Below are 19,581 nucleotides of genomic sequence, written 5' to 3' on the forward strand. Positions count from 1 at the left end.
ACTACAAATTTGATGTAATTTTGTTCACATGGATAATTGAATATTACTCAGATGATGTCATTATGCTGCTGTGCTGTCAGCCAATCGTTGCATTGCTGATCATGATTTCGAGGATCGATAGATTGCCCTTCACAACACACGCAGCGATCTAGGATCAATTCATCCAGACATTTTAATCTGATTCGCAAACTTGTTTGAAGAACCAAAATAGCCAGAGATTGGTTATCAAGATTAAAAGATCCAGGATCTGTCAAATCATCTTCGATCATTCAAGCGAAGTACGAAGAACAGACCCCAGGACAACACTAGTATAGACAACATGACGGTGTGCTACAGAAGACTGCATTGTTTTATCGCACACCGGGTTACATAGGCTGAAGCAAGCAGGGAAGTCCCCACTGTGTTTTCCTGATGCCATGAACTGAAGCCCAGGGGTAAGTTCTTTGTAGGTGGATTTCTCAGCTAGCTGGATTTGGATATTGATGATTTGGCATGATCCAGGATCGTTTCGTTCTTCAAAACTTATCTGAGACTTTCAAAGCAACAGTTCTGGTAGCTCAAACCTGCTATGGAGCAGGTTCATTTCATAAATGGGTAATTCTTCAACTACGGGCACTTTTATGTCCTTTGATTATATATATATATATATATATATATATATATATAGATATATATATATATATATATATATATATATATATATATATATATATAATTGTTCAAATTCCTTTTTCTTTGTCAAACTAACATTAAAACCTACTTTAAATTTTTTTACTAGCTTTCTATTATATATTTTTCATATTATTCAACCTCCTTTTAGGTGTCAAATTCAATGTTTTCACTTTGTCGCACACCCAGGGCCCTATCATACACCCGGCGCAATGTGGCGCAAGGCGTGGCGCAGTAGTCTTTTGGTAGTTTCAGCTTGGCGCAAGAGTCGTTTTGAGGCGTTGCACTACGCTGTTTAAATAGCAAATGCATTAGCTCTCATTTGTGCGCCCATAGGTGTTCTGGTCTAAAAAGAAAGGCGTTCTGAGGCACACTGCTGGCGCGTTGCTATTTTGAGAATCTATAATAGTTTTATATAGTATAATAGAGTTGTGCCTTGCTTATGCACTGCTTAATACGCACAAGAGAGCAATAGGCAAATATCTTTACATATGAAAAAAATTTAATATTTAGGATATATATTGGATATAATAACAATAGATATAGAATATAAATATAAAGGATTAAAATATTACAAAACATATTATTTTCTAGCCTACATAAATATGAAAAATCACTGCTTTTATGTCTTCTTCATCTCGGGAGGCTTTTTCAGTTCATTCATAACAATTTGCTTTTGTATAATGTTATTATTAGCAGTATTATTTATTATATCCATATTTATATTTGTTTTATTAAAAACAAGCTTAGATTTGCCCACCTGTCAGGTTTTAGACCATATGGGGCACAGCATGTGTTTTAGGATATAACTCAGGTTTTTGAGCACATTTTGTTATTATTGTTCGTTTATTTGTTTGCTGGAAATTAGAACTGAATTTAGAAATAGTTTTGAAACGAATATTTGCGCTTAACAAACAAAATTATTTATTTATAGACTAATTGATGTCTGTGCGTAAAGGTTTCCCTATCAAAGAGCGAATGTGAAAGTGATCCATTATCTCTCATTCTCACAGTAGATGCTCTGTTTAACAGTTTTCTGTTAAAAAAAAACTGTTACCTGTTAACTGTTTGCTAGTGAAATGCTCATTTTTTCCACTTAGACTTACTTTGCGTCCTGTAAATAGCAAATGCGCTCTTGGCGCGACGCAGCTGCACAGCAAATTATGGGGACCCAAAACAACTCTATGGGTGTTAATTTCAACATTTTGAAAGTGTCTCATGGGGTCCACTCAAAACAGAGTTAAATCAACACTTTCAAAAGGGTTGGCACATTGACACTGAAGTAAGGGTTAATTTTAACTCTGGGCAGAGTTAAAAAATTTAACTATATTTAACACCGCCTGGTGTAATATATTGTTATTTTATTCAACTCTCTTGAGTGTAAATATGGTAAAAAGGTCAAATAGACTGTAAATTACAAAAGAAAAAACATTTTATTTGAAAACATTCACCACTTCAACAATTCATTCAGTTTTTAAAATGCAACAATGTCAAATATGCTTTAAATGTTTTATTAGTACAAACAGTATCAACAAAATATGTATGACCAGTGCTCAAAAAGGCTGTTTCAGTCCTTTGGTCCAAACTTGATGTGTTATCAGAGCAATTTGAAAGTTCAATATAGCGTCACTCATAGTTTTCTTCTGAACTCATAGTTTTCTTCTGAAATTACATTTTAAACTTGGCGTGCAAATCTTTCACTTCAGGTGTTTCCTTGTTCCTCCATATCAAACACAGCAGTTTATATGAAGGTATAAATGCTGTAAACTTGTGTGAAAACAAACTGGAGCTAGGAAATCTCATCAAGCATGTCCTGTGAATGAAGTGCTTCCCAGCCACAGGATGACCTTTTTATCCATGATGATGTAGTAGCTGCTGATCGCTCGTCTGGTGGTTCTTGATGCACGGATATAGGGTGATGCTCATCTAAGAACTCTTCAAGACTCCAGCATGACTAAGAAAAATGTTTGAAAACAAATTGCAATCAAATTCTATGATATATTTAAAAGAACATTTAAAGTAAATAAAACATTCAAGAAATCTAAACTCACCTTTTGAACATCTTCATGATGATCCACAACTTGACTCTCCCAGCTGGTTGAGGTGACAGGATATGGAAAAGTAGAAAAAAACACATACATCACTGTTGGAATCTCCAAAAACAATTAGGTTAACCACTATGACTAGAACTGGAAAAACAGGCAGCTGTCTGTCCAGAATCCTGAATTTAACACAACACTTGGAGCAAAATTTAGAGGAGCTTAAAATCTTTTATATCATTTAGTGATGCTGATTTCCCCAAAATATTGCCCACAGTGTAAAAAATATTCATAAACTTCATAAACAACAGTTTTCTGTAAGCGTGTGCGTGCGTGCATGCGTGTGTGTGCGTGTTTCTTTACCAGATTCAACTTGTTAGGCCCTTTCAGGTCCAGTATTGAGGCCACCTTTACTGGAGTCTAGCAGATGTTTCAGGTCCAAATATAATCTAAAATATTAGGATAAGCAGAAGAGGAAAAGTGCAAAGTAAAGAGCAAAACATTATTTAAGTAACAGTTCACCCACAATACAAAACTTATCACCTTCATGTCATTCATTATTCTTTAATGCTCTAATACCCTCTCAGCTTATTGTGAAACAAATACAGAACTTTATCAAACATACCTATATTATTATCACCACATATGACCAAGAAGGTGTGCTTGGTCATTTCACCAACTCTGGAAATACACCATCCGTCTCTAATCAGCCACCGTCACAGGGTCTTGTGTTATTGTATAGAGAACTGTGGCTGTTAAAAAAACAACAAAAAATTAGTATCTAACACATATGCATAACCTTCAGATAAAAGAAGAGATGAACATCACAAAGTATGCCTCACACTTTTTCAGATATCTTTTGATTCAGATGTTGATTATTGATAATAAATCTACAAATCAAACCTGTATCATCATTAGGCTGCTCAAATATGAATCAGTTGATTAATTTTACAGACAGGTGGCTGTTTACAACGCACTAAATTGTCTTTAATAAAACGGAAATGTTGTGTACAGTACATGCTAAGTTTAGCCTATAGTTTTAAGCACAATATCATGCGGGAGAAAAAGCTTGACTAAGATGTTCCTGACTACAGAAATAGCCTAACTTACTAACGTCAGACATCCCGAGTTGGGAAAAGTCATTTTCGGGGGATACAGAGTTGATTTGCGGGAGGTAGCGGGAGAAATGAGTACCTATAGAGCAATGGTATGAGTTGCGCGCGACGTAGCTAAAGAGCGGTGGGGGTGACTTGCGCGCGACGTACCTGAAGAGCTGGGAGGGATGCGGTGGAGAGGGGTGTGCAAAGTGTTTAATGACCGGGCGGGAGACGCGCGATTTCCGGGAGATTATCATTCATTTGCGGGCATCTACTTGGGCATCTGGGAGTCTCTGTGCATTTGCGGGATAACGTTAATGTTAGTCCCACAACTTCCGGGAGACTTCTGTAACCTTAAAAGTCTGAGAAAGTGCAAACGCGGTCATTTAAAGACATTAATGTTAACATTCCGACTTTAATGGTTGTCAACGCTTAATATAATTCAAGCGTACGTTATCACACGAGTCTATGGACTAATGGTATAAGTTATGGACGGCCACGAATGAACCAGTTTAAAAGGGCCGCGGTGTTTAAAACAACCAAATTAACGTACACGAATAACAAACAATCATATGTTTTAGTCAGGAAGCCTTTTACAAGTAAGCATATGTTCATTTACTCACCAGATATGTTTTAGAAACTCTCCAGAGCTTATGGAAACCGTCCTGTGTTGCCGTTAGCATCCGGGCAGAGTAGGCTAAGGTTAGGCTGCTCCGGTGATTCCCTCGCTAGTTTGCTTCGAATTAAAGGAGAAGTGTCGATTTTATTTTACAGATGGGTAACAACGCACAAAATGGCATTACGCGTGACAGAAATGTGTTGAATATGAACATTTGATGTTTTTATGCACTATGTATGCGTGAGCATATATAAAACATTCTTGAAAAGAAGTCAATAGTAATGCAGTTAAGCTAGATACACAAACGACCATGAATGAACCGCAGAAGATTAAAATTGTCACTCCATTCTAAAGTTATTAACTTAACAATATGTTTACAACTGTATTTCCTTAGAGAAAGTCAGTAAAATACCAACATTTAGGTAGTTTGACTCACCAGTTGCTGTTCTAAACCTCAGATGGAAAATGGCGTATGGAAAATTCTTCAGTGACTGGGGCTGCATGAGTTCCCGGATGTTGGAAATAACACCACCAAGTGTAGAAACGATAACTCCTTGATTTCGCACTGAATAAAATCAATTCTAACTCTTATTATATTCATTTATCAAAATCTAACTCTTTAACGTCAACACTTTACTCTGAAATGCTTCAACACCGAGAATTTAACTCAGATGAATTTGCTGTGTGGCTCTTAAAGGGAATGGGAGATGAGAATCTAATTGGTTTATTCTCAAAACACACCTATAACTGATTAAGAAAATAAACTCAACCATTTTAGACCATGCGCCGCGGCGCAAAGCAGATTTTCCCGTCCTTAAATTAGCACAAATGTGTTCTGTAACGCCCTGAAAGCGTTTGCGCCCTGCGTTTTGCACTCTGCGCATGGACCATCAAAATAGAGCCCCCAGAGTTTTAAACTTCAACAATGAAAATACCATTTTAAAATATTATTTATCTGGTATCTATTAATGTATCTTAATTAAGCGCTAGTGAAATAAATAAAATATTTTATAGTTATTACTTTGAGACTATTAGCAATATTATTTTTTATACAAAATACAGCTGTCGCACAGTATGAGTGTCATTTCCACCACAACACTGTAATGTCACTTTAAAAGTTTGTATGAAAGATTATTTAGGTGGTTTCTATGAAAATGAATAGTGCCATCTGAGAACATGTTCAAGATGGAGGGAATTTGCATTTTTATGAACAACACTTGAAGAAAAATCAAGGTAAATATTGCTTGATTAGCAAATACATTTTATACAAGTCATTTCCAAACATGTTTACCTTCAAAGATGTTTTTAAAAACCAAACGAAATGAAGGTAAATGAGATTGTCTTGTATACATGAAAGGCTAATATCAATTCAAAGCTAATCGGTGAAGCTATTTTTGATTTTTTCACAATAAACTGTGGAAATGTCATTTCCACCACCACACACGTTTTGAAAAAATATATAAAAAGTTGTCATCACACATTAAAAGTGTGTTCACAATATATAAGTTCATGCTCTATTTAATTTACAAATTTAGTTTTTTTTTATTTTTAATAAGCTCTTAACCAAATAAATATTAAATTTTAGAGTGTGACAGGTGTACAGTTCAGCATACAACCAATTTATTTTATTGACAAATGTATACTTATTATATATATTGTGGAAAGATTGGTTAAACTAGATATAAAAATGATCTTAGACAATGTTTGACTGCCATCATTTATTTCATTTTGAAATAAGCTGTATATTGAGATGTGCTGGAAATTACATTTGTTCAGTTCATGATGGAAAAAATGTTTATTTTTTATACTTTTATTTTAAATTTGGGTTGGGTGGATAATAGTACACCACCATTTTTTAGGAGTACACCACTGCCAACAGCAGCAATATTTGTCAAACTGTAGAGTGTCCTCTGCTTGTTGCTGTATGTGGGCGGAGTAAAACACAAAGGTGAAGAGGGAAGACCTGGACCAGTCCTGTTATTTGCAGAATATTACAAGGCTATCAGCCAATTAGATTTAAGAACCAGACAGAACTGTTGTCTATGTAAATACATACACACACACACACACACACACATACACACACACACACACACACAGAGAGAGAGAGAGAGAGAGAGAGAGAGAGAGAGTGCTGGGTAATAAATTAAAGTAAACTATCCATTGTTTGCTGATTGACTTTCTCTCATTTAAATGTTGCTTTCATTAAAGAAAACATATAATGCAACTGTCACTGTTTGGCTGTAACCATAGTCATAACACAGAAGGGGTGATGTAAATTGTAAATGTTATGCTAATAAATTCATGCACCATGCCTCAAAATTTAAGGGGAAAAATCACCAATAAGTGCAGAGGACGCATGGGTTGACACTTCAGTTATTCAATAGTGCCAAATTGACATCAATCTGTAAACACACACTCACTCACACATGTTTAAGTATGCTATTTATGGGGCCCACAATTCATAGGCATAATGTATTTTATACTGTAAAACTGCCTATTAAATTGCCTTACTCTACCCTTAAAACCAACTCTTACAGGAAGCCCGTGGCAACATTTGAATGAAAAAATGTTGTTAAGTAGGATTTAAAAAGTATTTTAAATGATGAGGACAAAAGCCATGTCCTCATATAGCCTACCACATCAACATTGTAACACTGTCATACCATGTCATTAAACACATTTGTGTTTTCATAAACACAAACCCACAGAGAGAGCATGAGAGATAGCAAATAACTCCACAAAAGCTGACACAGTATTGTCAATTTACATCCTCAAATTGAATAAAAATACCTTCTTAATGAAATGCTAAATAAATACATTAAAATGAAAGAAACCATAGGTCTATAATAAATCAACATTTTGTAAAAAGCACTTTTAAGTTAAAAACATGCGTGCCACTGTAAACGGTAGTTCGTAACCTGAGGAATAACGTCAGGGCGCATTCCTCTGGCTTACATACCCTGCATGTTATGCATTAAAGACTTTCGGGAAGCTTGACTAGTTTGTACTGTAGCCAAGTGAACCAACGTGACGCAAATGACATAACACTCACTGTTGGCACAGCCGCTGTTCACTTCACGGAAGATGGATTATGTCTTCCCTTTCACTCGGTGGTTTTGACGAATGAAGGTGAGACATTTAACGCTGTTTTATAGTTATTTAATACAGTAATGTATGTCTGATTGTTCGGTTGGTTTCCAAATATTTTTAATTTCTTTTCATTAGACTCAGACTCATATATTTTAGCACAGAAAGACTAGAGCAAAATTTACACAGTGGTTAGGATCCACCCATAATATTGTAAAGTCTTGTAAAAGACTTGAACAAACCAGTTTTATGGGTATGTTTATTATATATATATATATATATATATATATATATATATATATATATATATATATATATATATATATATATATATATATATATATATATTCCAGGTTCTGCTGGTTGCAATTTGCAAATTTTCATTATTACTCTTAAGCCAATTGTAATCGTTAACAGTTTTATTGTTTTTATCCTCATATGTGACCTAAAGTAACATTATAAATAGTCTACATAATACATTTTAATGGAAAACTATCAAGTTTGCACTGCTTGTACCATTTTTTGTACATTTGAATCTATAAAGATGGTCACATACAATTTTTTAAATATTTCCTCAAACCGAAATCTTACTTCACTTCTATGAACAGTAACCTAAAGCCCATCTTCTCTAATCCCATTGACTTTGCCAGTAGTATTGACATAGACGAGCACTGTTAAACCTCTTTTTAAATATCTCAGGTCAAGATTGATAAGTAAGATAAAAGAAATATCTTTTACACTAATTCATAAATTCTATCCGGTTAAACATTTTCTCAGTAAATTTAAAAAGGATATTGACAAAAATTGCTCTTTTTGTTCTTTGCATTTGGAAACACCAATCTTTTGGCACTGTGGTTATGTTAAAAAGCTTTGGTATGATGGTTTCTTTCATTTTAATTAGCATTTTAAAAACGGAAATTTTGTATATTTTAATTATCTGAATAATGAAGTTTTTGTTATTAATCTATTTCTTTTGTTGATTAAGTTTCAAATTCATAAGTGTAAATTTTCCAACAAAAAAAACTGTTTTACTTTGTTTATAAGGAACTGAACACTTACTTTTTTTGAATAGTGCTATAGAAACTTTTGTTCTATTTGTTCTATTGTCATGTATTTGTTGTTTAAAGCATATATATATATATATATATATATATATATATATATAAGCTATATATATATATATATAGAGAGAGAGAGAGAGTTATGTTTTTTTTTTAACTACAGATTGTAATATATTACTTTTTTCCCCAACACAGTTAAAAATAAATCTCTGTCAAGCTAGCAATCTATAGGCTATATATGACTTATTCTAGGACATACATTTTAGTCATTTAGCAACAAAAAACAGAAATATGCACACATCTGGGATTCTCAAAGGCAGGTGCTCGATCAAAAACAAACACTGTGGCAAAAGGTCAAAAGAAAATTGGCACACTGCCACTTTAGCTCTCAATTTAGATGGTCTTCATCAGGTTAAGCAAGACAATTGGACAATTGAAGAACTCAAGAAATAGTCAAGCTCTACACATCACCTTCTTCTCTGTAATTGTATGTATGTATCTCATATTGTCATATGTATTCCGTTACTGGCCTGTTGGTTGATTGATGTGATTATTGTTTGCAGGTGTGTACACTGAATACTTTGTTTCCGCTGGAGTTTAAATTTGGATTTTGTTTTGAAATCGTTTTTGTAATTGTATGTATTATGTTGTCATATATATTTTGTTGTATGTGTGTATTTGTTTTGGTTTTTTCCCCTTGTTCACTGTGTCGTTGGTTGGCTGGTGTGATTATTGTTTGCAGTTGTGAGGAACAGAGCTTGACTATTTCTTGAGTTTTCCAATTGTCCTGTTTAACCTGATCATGTAGGTCGAAACATTTTTGCATTAAAAAAAATTGAGAGCTAAAATGGCAGTGTGCCAATTTTTTTTTTTTTTTTGACATTTTAAGTAATTTTCCATTAATTTTCCTTAATATCTAATGACAGACAACAATGAACAATTTACAGCAAATTAAAAATGTTTAATGTAATTTAACATGTCAAGTAAAATGTAATTAGAACATTCGATTATGTTATTAAATGTTGTTTAACTTAGACTAATGTTAAAGTTTTTATAACTACTAACATTTGCCATTTTCCACCATTTTGTGTTTGTGATGCAGAATACATTTTAATCAAAAACTGTCAAGTTTGCATTGCTTGTACTACTTTGTACATTTGCATCTATAAAAAAATGGTCAAATACTATTTCTTTAAACCTTCCTCAAACCGAAATCCCAGGTCACTTCTATGAACAGTAACCTAAAGTCTATTTTCTCTAATCAAATTGGCTATCACAGTAATTTTGACAATGACTTGCACTGTTAAACCTCTTTTGAAATATTAGGATTGCATTCTATAGGCTATATATGACTCACTCCAGGATTGCTGGTACATTTCAGTCATTTTCTATTAATTTTCCTAACAGACGATGTACGACTTACAGCAAACTAAAAATGATTTAATGTAATTTAACATTTAAATTAAAATGTAATTGGAACATTTTGTAATTGGAGATTTTGTTACTAAAAAAACTTAAGCTAACAGAGTTGAGATTTCCACTATTTTGTGCTTGAGATGCAGAATTTACAAACATGCTGGATATCCTAATAAACAATTAAATATATGATTTACTGTTGTTTTTGTAGTGACTCTGTCTCTGAAATGGGTCATTACTACTACACCTGTCCATGTATTGTCTGGTTCTTGTCTGAAGAAGAGAAGAATGCCATCGACATAAATAATGAAATCAAACGAATTCTTCAGGAGCAGAAGAAACAACAAAGAAAAGAAATTAAGGTGCTTTTATTAGGTGAGTTTTTAAAAACTTGCAAAGACATAAAAGAAATGGAATAAGATAAACTCTTATTTTCTTTGTCTGAAATGAATTTATTCAGCGCATTAAATGTTATGTCTGTTAATGTAATTTTTGGATTTGGGTCATATTTTGAGGAAACATTCCTGATGATCTAAGAGCTGATTAAACATTTAGTTCTCAAAACTAACTTCACTTTTCTGGTTGAGGTCATTTCAATAGATGCGACTCAAGTTCCTCTTTATGAAATGCTTTTTTTTTTTTAAGTCTACCTGTGTTTCCATGTCAATTGGTTCAATATTGAACTACTTTATATTTGAAAATCATACATTTCCATATGACATACATGAACCTAAAGTTCATTGATAAACTTTGATGTTGGCTTGAGAAAGTCAAATGTTTATGGCATTGTTAGGTGGTTGCTAACTAGTTGCTAAATGGTAATGCTCGTGTACATGTTTGATCAAATGCTAAAACTTAGTAGGCATTCCTAGCATATGTTATTGCATTTAGATAATCATTCATAGCATGTAGCTAATCGTTTTTAGCACTTGGCTTCCATTATCATTGTTACCATGCAAAGTACACAGGAAGTCTCATTTGCTAGCATGAGTCAAACAAGCCAATGCCCAGGTCCCTAAGATGTTCTGATGTAGAGATATTGCTATTTTTAAATATTTGCTAGGTTTTACTGTTTTATTGCTATGGGGACATTTGACAGGTTAGAGATGATACATCAAAGCTTCTTGGCAATATGAGTGATCTTAATGAACCCCGATGTTTCTATGACAGTCTTTATGAGTGCAAAAACTGGACTTGAACATTATGTATTCCTGGTTTTGGGCTGGAAGGACATTCGTTGTGTAAAACAAATGCTGGATAAGTTAGCGGTTCATTCCGTTGTGGCGACCCCTGATTAATAAAGGGACTAAGGGAATGAACATTATGTAAAAATGGCTTGCTGTATTTTTTTGAAAATACAATGCTTAATAAGTGTGAAGGTGATACATGCAATAATGGCTTGCCATATCAGTAAAAAATATTGAGTTTAAGTCAAAAATGGCTAGTCATATTTTGAGAAAAATAATGCTTAAAAATTATTTATTGGAAAACTATAAGTCTGATAAACCTTAAAGATATAGCAACAAAATCTAACGCATCTAAATACAGCTTTTGGCCAAATTTGAGGCTTGTATAATTTTTTTATATGTACGGATTATAAAAATTTAATATTTAACATTTTTTATTTATAAAATTATAAGTCTTACAGGCATGAGGAGATATAGCAACAATCTTAAATGCAGAAAGCACATTTTGACCACATTTGGGCCTTGTGGCATAAACGGCCTAGGAGGAGATACGTTTGTTTTCAAGGACAGAGTAGTATAACAGTATGTTGGCTTTCTCAAGCCAACATAATAACTAATAATTGTGGATATATGTTTTTTTATATGTTATATACACTACCATTTTACTACTATGTTTTAAAATAAGCTTATCCTGCTCACCAAGGTTCATCAAAAAAATAAATAAATAAATATATATATATATATATATATATATATATATATATATATATATATATATACACACATCATTCATACATTTTCTTGTCGGCTTAGTCCCTTAACCAAGGGTTGCCACAGCGGAATGAACCACCAACTTATCCAGCAAGTTTTTACACAGCGGATGCCCTTCCAGCCGCAACCCATCTCTGGGAAACATCCACACACACTACTGACAATTTAGCCTACCCAATTCACCTGTACCACATGTCTTTGGACTGTGGGGGAAACCGGAGCACCCGGAGCAAACCCACACGAAGGCAGGGAGAACATGCAAACTCCACACAGAAACGCCAACTGAGCCGAGGTTTGAACCAGCGACCCAGCAACCTTCTTGCTGTGAGGCGACAGCACTACCTTCTGCACCACTGCCTTGCCATAACTGTTCAAAAGTAGTTTATAATTTAATTTTATAATTTATTCCAGTGCTTTTAACGATGAATAGTCAGCTTTATACTGCAGTCTTTAGTCACATGATCCTTCAGAAATCACTCTAATATTAATTATTATTATCAATAATAATGTTATTAATTTTAATAGTATTAAAAGGAATAAAGACTGGAGTAATCATTTCAATCATTTCACATCCAATAGATAATTAATAAATATTTTTAAAAAATAACTATTTGACTATATAACATTTTTTACATTTAATAAATGCCGCCTTTTTTAAATTTTTAAATAAAATTAATAATTTAAAAAAAAACTTATCCCAAACTTTTGACCAGTAGTGTTACCAGACTCTAATGTAAAAGTCAAGAAATAAATAATTAACATTCAGGTAAGTATCCATGGATACAAACTAAAGATATATTGACCACGTTTGTAGTGAAACAATCCAACTATACAAGAAACTGAATGTTATTGTCATTCTTTTTGAATTCAGGAATGTGAAATAGGTGCTTTTCCATCTTGTTTGAGTCGACTGTAGTATTGTAACTTAGTAACAGTAAAAGTCTAATTTATTTTGTGAAGTTTTAGTCTTCAGTAGTTACAGTACATCATGTCCATAAGACTGGTGGGAAATTAAAAGTTGCTATTTTCCAGGCTGGAATGAGAGTACAATGCCTAGCCATATAGGCTTAGAACATAGCACATTTTTATTTTATATTGCCTTTTGTACACAATGTAACTACAGAAGAGTCAACATTTAAATAAGAAAATTTTAATAAAAACGTTTTTGATGCTAATGGTCTAATCTGATTCAATAATTTATGCTAAGCTAAGCTATAAGTGCTCCTTTGATACACAAAGATTGGCTAAATAAATTTTAAAAAATGGTAAAACTCAACTGTTTATCTCTAGATGACTTGTAAAATAAAAGTAATTTTTATAAAAAGTGGAATGTAAACCTCTTTTCTCAGTCGTAAACCACCTCAACTCTAAATTTGGCATTTTTTTCACTACTTTCTCATGCAAAACTTTAAAATGAACATTAACACAGAGTGACGGTGGAAACTCAGGAAATCATTACCCACAGGTATGACTTCGTATTGCCTGGATGTTTTTACGACTCTCAAATTGCAGGTTGCCATTAAATTTTTTATTTTGAATCAACAAGAACTTTTAGTTAAAGCATTGTTAAATGACTTTTTTGCTTTCATTTAGGTTCTGGAGAAAGTGGAAAGACAACCTTTCTGAAGCAGATGAGAATTATTCATGGACAGGGCTTCTCAGATGACGAGAGGCATGTTTTCACCAAACTGGTGTACCAGAACATCTTCAAGTCTATGCAAGCAATGACAGAAGCCATGAGCGAGCTAAAGATTCCTTACGCCAATCCACAGAGCGAGGTGATTTAATAAGTGAAAAAGATGAAAGATATCTAGTTTCTGTACTGTATTGTCAGTCTCATTAAGTCTGTATTATCAGGTTTATGCAACATGGTTCCAGGATCAAGACCCACATAAGATAACAAAGTTGCAGAGAAGTTACGTAGAGGCTATTCGTCATCTATGGGCAGACAAAGGTATTAAGAGTTGCTACAGTCGGCGCAGAGAGTATCAGCTACTGGACTCAACTAAATAGTAAGTGTGTTTAACAGTTCCTGTCAGCCCCTGAACCTTTGTCTACTTTCCTGATGCTGTAACATCGCTTCACAATGAATATTATGAAAATAAGGCCTTCATATGCAATTTTATACCAATATATGTTTTTTTAAAGCTTTCTTAGTAACTTGGACCGCATCGCAGCTGATATCTATATCCCTACAAATCAAGATATTCTTCAGGTCCGATTCCCCACTAGTGGCATCACAGATCATAGCTTCAATTTCGAGAAGATGATTCTCAGGTAAGGGGATGAACAACTAAAGCCAATAATAACGTAAATCATGCTGGCAGAAAGAAACAATTATTTTTTTCTGTGATACATTAAAGTAAAATATTTAGGTCTTAATTCATATACAACCCCAAATTGGACAAAGTTGGGACAGTATGGAAAACACAATTAAAAAAGATAGTGATTTTCTAAATTTACTTTGAATAGTATTTCATTGCAGACAATACAATAAACAATATTTAATGTGTTCCTCCTGATTTTTATTTATTATTTTTTTTAAATAAACATTACAATTACAATTTTTGTTCTTGCAAAAAAAACAGGAGTCATTGTCAACAGGAGATTGTAGGAGATTGTAATTATGATTTGGTACAAAAGCGGCACCCAAGAAAGGTCTAGACCTTCAGAAGCAAAGATGGGCCGAAGATCGCAAGTTTGCCAACAAATACCTGAGAAAATATTTGAAAAGTTTAAAAACAATGTTCCCCAAAGAAAGATAGGAAGACATTTGAATATTTCATTTTCAACAGAGCATAACATAATTACAAGATTCAAGGAATCTAGAGGAGTTTCAGTGCATAAAGGACAAGGGCACAAGCCTTCGCTAAACAAACGTGATCTCCGATCCCTCAGGCAGCACTGCACCAAGAATCGTCATTCATCTATAAGTACTACATGGGCTCAGGACTACTTTGGCAAACCTTTGTCAAGCACCAGAATACAAGGTTACATCCACAAATGCCAGTTAAAACTGCACTGTGCCAAAAGGAAGCCCTATGTTAACAGTGTCCAGAAGTGCCATTAACTTTTCTGGGCTCGAAGGTGTTTGGGATGGACCATCAAACAGTGGATACTAGTATTATTGTCAGAAGTTTTTTGGGTCAGGTATGGAGAAATGGATGCTGTTGCTCCAGACCAAAGAAAAAAAGGATCAGACTATTACCAGCAACAAGTACAAAAGCCAGGTTCTGTCATGGTGTTGGGTTGGGTCAGTGGTAACCTTCACTTCTGTGATAGCACCATTAATGCTGAAAAGTACATAGAAATGTTGAAGCACAGTAGGCTGCCTTCATTTCCAGGGATGCCCATGGACATGTCAACAAGACAATGCAAAACCACATTCTGCACACATTACAAAGTCCTGGCTGCAGAGGAAAAGGATACAGGTACTTGACTGACCTGTTTACAGTCCCGATCTGTTATCCAATAGAGAATGTGTGGTGCATTTTGAAGCACAAAATGCGACAATGAAGACCCCATACTGTTGCCCACCTTAAGACTTGTTTGCAGAAAGAATGGGACAAAATTGCACCTGCAACTCTTCATCATTTGGTGTCTTCAGTCCTTAAACATCTTTTAAAGTGTTGTGAAAAGGAATAGCAACATAACAAAGTGGTAAATTGGTGCAACTTTTTAAAAAATGTGTTAATTTAGAAATCACTTCATTCTTTTTTTTTTTCTTTTTTTTTGCATTTTCCATACTGTCCAATTTTTTCTGAAAAAACACTTACAGGCAATACAAATCAAATACATTTAGCACCTGATAAAACACAGAGGTCTTGCTATTCAATGCAGTCAGACAACATTACCCTTTAATCTACATTATTGGTCTAAAGGTCCAAAGTCTGTTTGTCACACAATGGCAGGGAACAGGAGAAGAGAGGATCAATTTGCAGTCAAAAAAAAAAAAAAACATAATCCAGCCAACCAGGAAACAAGAATAAAAAAATCCAAACCTTCAGCCAATGCAAAGAAAAGACCTGACAAAGATCTTCATGACAGTCAGAAAAGTGAAATCTTTACTCTAGACTGAAAAAAGTAAAATATGGAACTATTGGGTTAAAAAATGTCCTTTAAATTGAACTGAAAATAATTAACCCAACACTAGATTTGCTCATCTTTGTGCTAATGTTGTATGAAAACCTCACATTTTTGAGTCTAGAGTGTAAAATATGACTAGTGTGAATGGAATCCAGACATACTACATTTGCTATCTGTTGTTATAACATGACCTACCAGCATCAGATGCTTCACTTCACTTTTATTCATGACGTTATCTTGGGTCATTACAAATCACAGGAAGGACTTTAAAAAGATGTGATCATTGCAACAACATTCTTGCTGTGACGTGACAGCACTACCTGCTTCGCCACTGTGTCGCCTCAAACTAGAATGTATAAATGAAATGTATAATTTTCTTTTTTTGTACAAAAAAGAAATCAATTAGTTTGAACACAGACAAAGATACAAGCAGAAGGAGACAAAAGAAATGTTAAATTTTAATATTATAAGCAAAAAACTTCCAAACGTTTTCTCTGAGAGAAACAAAAAGCAGTTAAAAATGATGAATAGAATTTAATTAAAGGGCTAGTTTACCTGGAAAATTACAAGTTCCAAACCTGTTTGTGTTTCTTTTAGTAAACTTCTAAAGAGCAGGTTCCAAACTCAGTTCCTGGAAGGCAGCAGCTCTCTAGTTTTGTTCCAACCCTAATTAAACACGGGCTCGTTTGAAATATACAGGTACTGCAAGTGTGCAACTAAACTGTGCAGGGCTGCGGTCCTCCAGAAAGTAAGTTTGACACCCCTAAAAGATAGAGAAGAATTTTGGAAAAAAAAAAAAAGTTACTAGCTATTTTCCATCCAAAGATGTGAATTAAATGTATGCGCATAGCTGGTATTGCATGAAAGACAGGCAAAAAAAGCAGCGTTTCCACCCAATGAGTCAAAAAGAACAAAATAGTAACTTCCTGATTAACTGGCGCCAAATATCAAAAGTAAAAACAGAATTTCTTGTGGTAGAAGAAGTTGCGTGAATCTTTTCTTTATTTAATAAATGACTTGCGCATCAGAAGACAGTATGCCGACATGCAATGAACATGTGGTGGCGTTTAAAGGTGTCAGACGTGGAGAACAAACGCTCTTGGGAATTTTGGAGGTGATTAATAATATAATAACATTAATAATGGCATTTTAGAATGACCAAAACAACATTTTACATGTTTTACAATGTGCTCAGCCTGCCAGTCTGGCCATTTATATCATCACATGATCTCATAACAAAATTACATATTTTATGCACATACTGGAGTTTGTTCGGCAAAAGTTTTTCCATCGTAGTTTATGCGCATCTTCTCTTATTGAATAAAAATTTATCCTCAGTTATGCGCGTACGTTTCTTATGCTCATTTTCAAAACTTATGCACATCTTGCCGTTTCCATCAACCAATTCTTATGCGCATAAAAAATAGGTGGATGGAAACGTAGCTACTGACATCCATAGTATTTTGGATGTCAGTAGTCATCTTAATTTTAGTGTGAACTGCCCCTTTAAAAGTAGAGAAAAAGAACTTGAGGTCTAAGATAGCATACATATTTAAAAGACAAATAAAACACTGCGATAAAAAAACACATGCATTTACATTGGCATCCGTCTGTGAGTTTGTGTCAGTAATCCAGATCAATGGCACAACTAACCACCATAGACCAAATAGAGAAGCGGATAAAAACTCAACTCTTTTCAGGATTGTAGATGTCGGTGGTCAGCGAGGACAGAGAAAAAAGTGGATCCATTGCTTTGAGAATGTGACGTCACTCATATTTGTGGCCTCCCTTAGTGAATACGACCAGCGTCTTGAGGAGAATAACAAAGACGTAAGATTCTGTATCTTTCCTATCATAGTGTATTTCTCCTGCCCTTTATGTATAATATTGATAAACAGTTTTTTTTTTTCGTTTGCTCTTCTCTTTCTTTCCAGAACCGCATGCTGGAGAGTTTATCTCTGTTCTACACAACCATCCACTCAAAGTGGTTTGCTTATTCCTCCGTCATCCTTTTCTTGAACAAAATAGACATCCTAGAAGAGAAGATTCAGTTTTCAAATCTGAAATCCTACTTTCCGGAATTTAAAGGTAGTTTGGTGCACACATTAAACGAAGTGAAATACAAAATGATTACGTTTTCTGTTCCTGATTCACTCTTTCTTGCTTTTTTTCTACGGTTTTGGCGCCACCCCCAGGAAAACCTCGGAACGGTCAGGATGCCATTCAGTTCATCAAAGAATTATATACCCACAACGCGTATTCCTCTGAGACAAAGAGTTCCAAAAACGTCTACTTTCACTACACCTGCGCCACGGACACAAATAACATCCGGAGCGTCTTCTCTGACGTGAAAGACATTCTCCTCCTCAAGGCCTTACAGGACTTTGAGATGGCATAAATAGGCACATTTATGTTTTTGGAATTACACTGCATTGATTTTAACGTCAATCCACTGTGCACTGAAAAACACTTTTTATTGACTTGACCAAAATGCTGGGTTAATTGATAAATGATCTATATTTATAAGGTAAACTTAGTTTATTGTATAAAAAGGGAGATTTGTAATGAACTTCACTGAACAATTCTGGATTCCTCAGTTTGTCCTGAGGCTTTGAGGTAGCACAATCGCCTCACAGCAAGAAGGTTGCTGGTTCGAGCTCCAGCTGGGTCCGTTGGCATTTTTGTATGGAGTATGCATGTTCTTCCTGTGTTCCCGTGGGTTTCCTCCAGGTTTCCCCCACTAGTCCAAAGACATGGTATAGGTGTATTGGGTGGGCTAAATTGTCCACAGTGATGCATCTGTGAATGAGTGTGTATGGATGTTTCCCATTGATGGGTTGCAGCTGGAAGGGCATCTGCTGTGTTAAACATTCCGCTGTGGCGACCCCAGCTTAATAAAGGGACGAAGCCAAAAAGAAAATGGATGAATGAATAATGAGCCATTTTTTTATATAGTACAATTCAAAATAAAACTAAAACAGTGAACTTCTCCCAAACTCAAAGAGGGAAAATGTGTCCAAAATATGTTTGCACTAACGATCAATATGTCACCTTCTAAGCATATAGTGTTTATCAAACCATTTTTTGTTTTAAAAAGTAATACTGATGGCAAGGTGGCATGGTTGCTCAGTGGTTAGCACTGTCACCTCACATCAAGAAGGTTGTTGGTTCGAGTGACGACTGGACCAGTTTGACATTTCTGTGTGGAGTTTGCATGTTCTCCCCATGGTCGTATGGGTTTCCTCCTGGTGCTCCAGTTTCTCCCACAGTCCAAAGACATGTGCTACAGGTGAATTGAATCAAAACTAAATTGGCTGTAGTGTATGAGTGTAAGTTCAAAAGTGTTTCCCAGTACTGGGTTGTGGCTAGAAGGGCAGCCATCCACTGCATAAAACATATGCTGGATAAGTTTGCGGTTCATACCACTTTGGCAACCCCTGATGAATAAAGGGACCAAGCCAAAGGAAATGAATGAATGAAAGAATACTGATGGGAAAAAAAAAACAGAATCTGTGCTTCAAATAAATCTATGTAATGTACCAAACA

At 34.6% G+C, this 19,581-nt stretch overlaps 1 protein-coding gene and 1 long non-coding RNA gene across 4 annotated transcripts; one reads left to right on the top strand and one right to left on the bottom strand.

Moving 5' to 3' along the window:
- Nucleotides 1–2,083: 2,083 nt before the first annotated feature.
- LOC141380323 (uncharacterized) lies at nucleotides 2,084–4,920 on the bottom strand. The gene is made up of 6 exons (XR_012398174.1): nucleotides 4,861–4,920; nucleotides 4,429–4,541; nucleotides 3,334–3,460; nucleotides 3,072–3,157; nucleotides 2,721–2,763; nucleotides 2,084–2,623 (listed from the first exon to the last, which is right to left on the bottom strand). It is a non-coding gene; the product is annotated as an uncharacterized lncRNA (long non-coding RNA).
- A 2,053-nt stretch (nucleotides 4,921–6,973) lies between these two features.
- gna15.2 (guanine nucleotide binding protein (G protein), alpha 15 (Gq class), tandem duplicate 2) lies at nucleotides 6,974–19,581 on the top strand. Of its 3 annotated transcripts, none has more exons than XM_002667364.7 (8): nucleotides 6,974–7,556; nucleotides 10,203–10,366; nucleotides 13,543–13,727; nucleotides 13,807–13,961; nucleotides 14,098–14,226; nucleotides 17,736–17,865; nucleotides 17,970–18,123; nucleotides 18,231–19,581. In XM_002667364.7, exons 2-8 carry the CDS (start codon nucleotides 10,219–10,221, stop codon nucleotides 18,431–18,433), a joined length of 1,104 nt encoding a protein of 367 aa, XP_002667410.3. In that variant the 5' UTR covers nucleotides 6,974–7,556; nucleotides 10,203–10,218; the 3' UTR covers nucleotides 18,434–19,581. The 3 variants fall into 3 exon arrangements, with proteins under 3 accessions (XP_002667410.3, XP_073793914.1, XP_073793913.1); XM_073937812.1 differs by having other exon boundaries at nucleotides 7,474–7,556; nucleotides 10,203–10,353; XM_073937813.1 differs by lacking the exons at nucleotides 17,736–17,865; nucleotides 17,970–18,123; nucleotides 18,231–19,581 and adding an exon at nucleotides 14,538–16,237.

The sequence above is a fragment of the Danio rerio genome, chromosome 22, assembly GCF_049306965.1.
Source record: "Danio rerio strain Tuebingen ecotype United States chromosome 22, GRCz12tu, whole genome shotgun sequence".
In the NCBI taxonomy this organism is placed as follows: domain Eukaryota; kingdom Metazoa; phylum Chordata; class Actinopteri; order Cypriniformes; family Danionidae; genus Danio; species Danio rerio.

Coding starts and splice junctions, on each gene's coding strand:
- gna15.2 (XM_002667364.7), top strand. CDS start 10,219: ATGGGTCATTACTACTACACCTGTCCATGTATTGTCTGGTTCTTGTCT. Junction 10,367..13,542: donor AATTAAGGTGCTTTTATTAG/GTGAGTTTTTAA, acceptor GCTTTCATTTAG/GTTCTGGAGAAAGTGGAAAG. Junction 18,124..18,230: donor CTACTTTCCGGAATTTAAAG/GTAGTTTGGTGC, acceptor CGCCACCCCCAG/GAAAACCTCGGAACGGTCAG.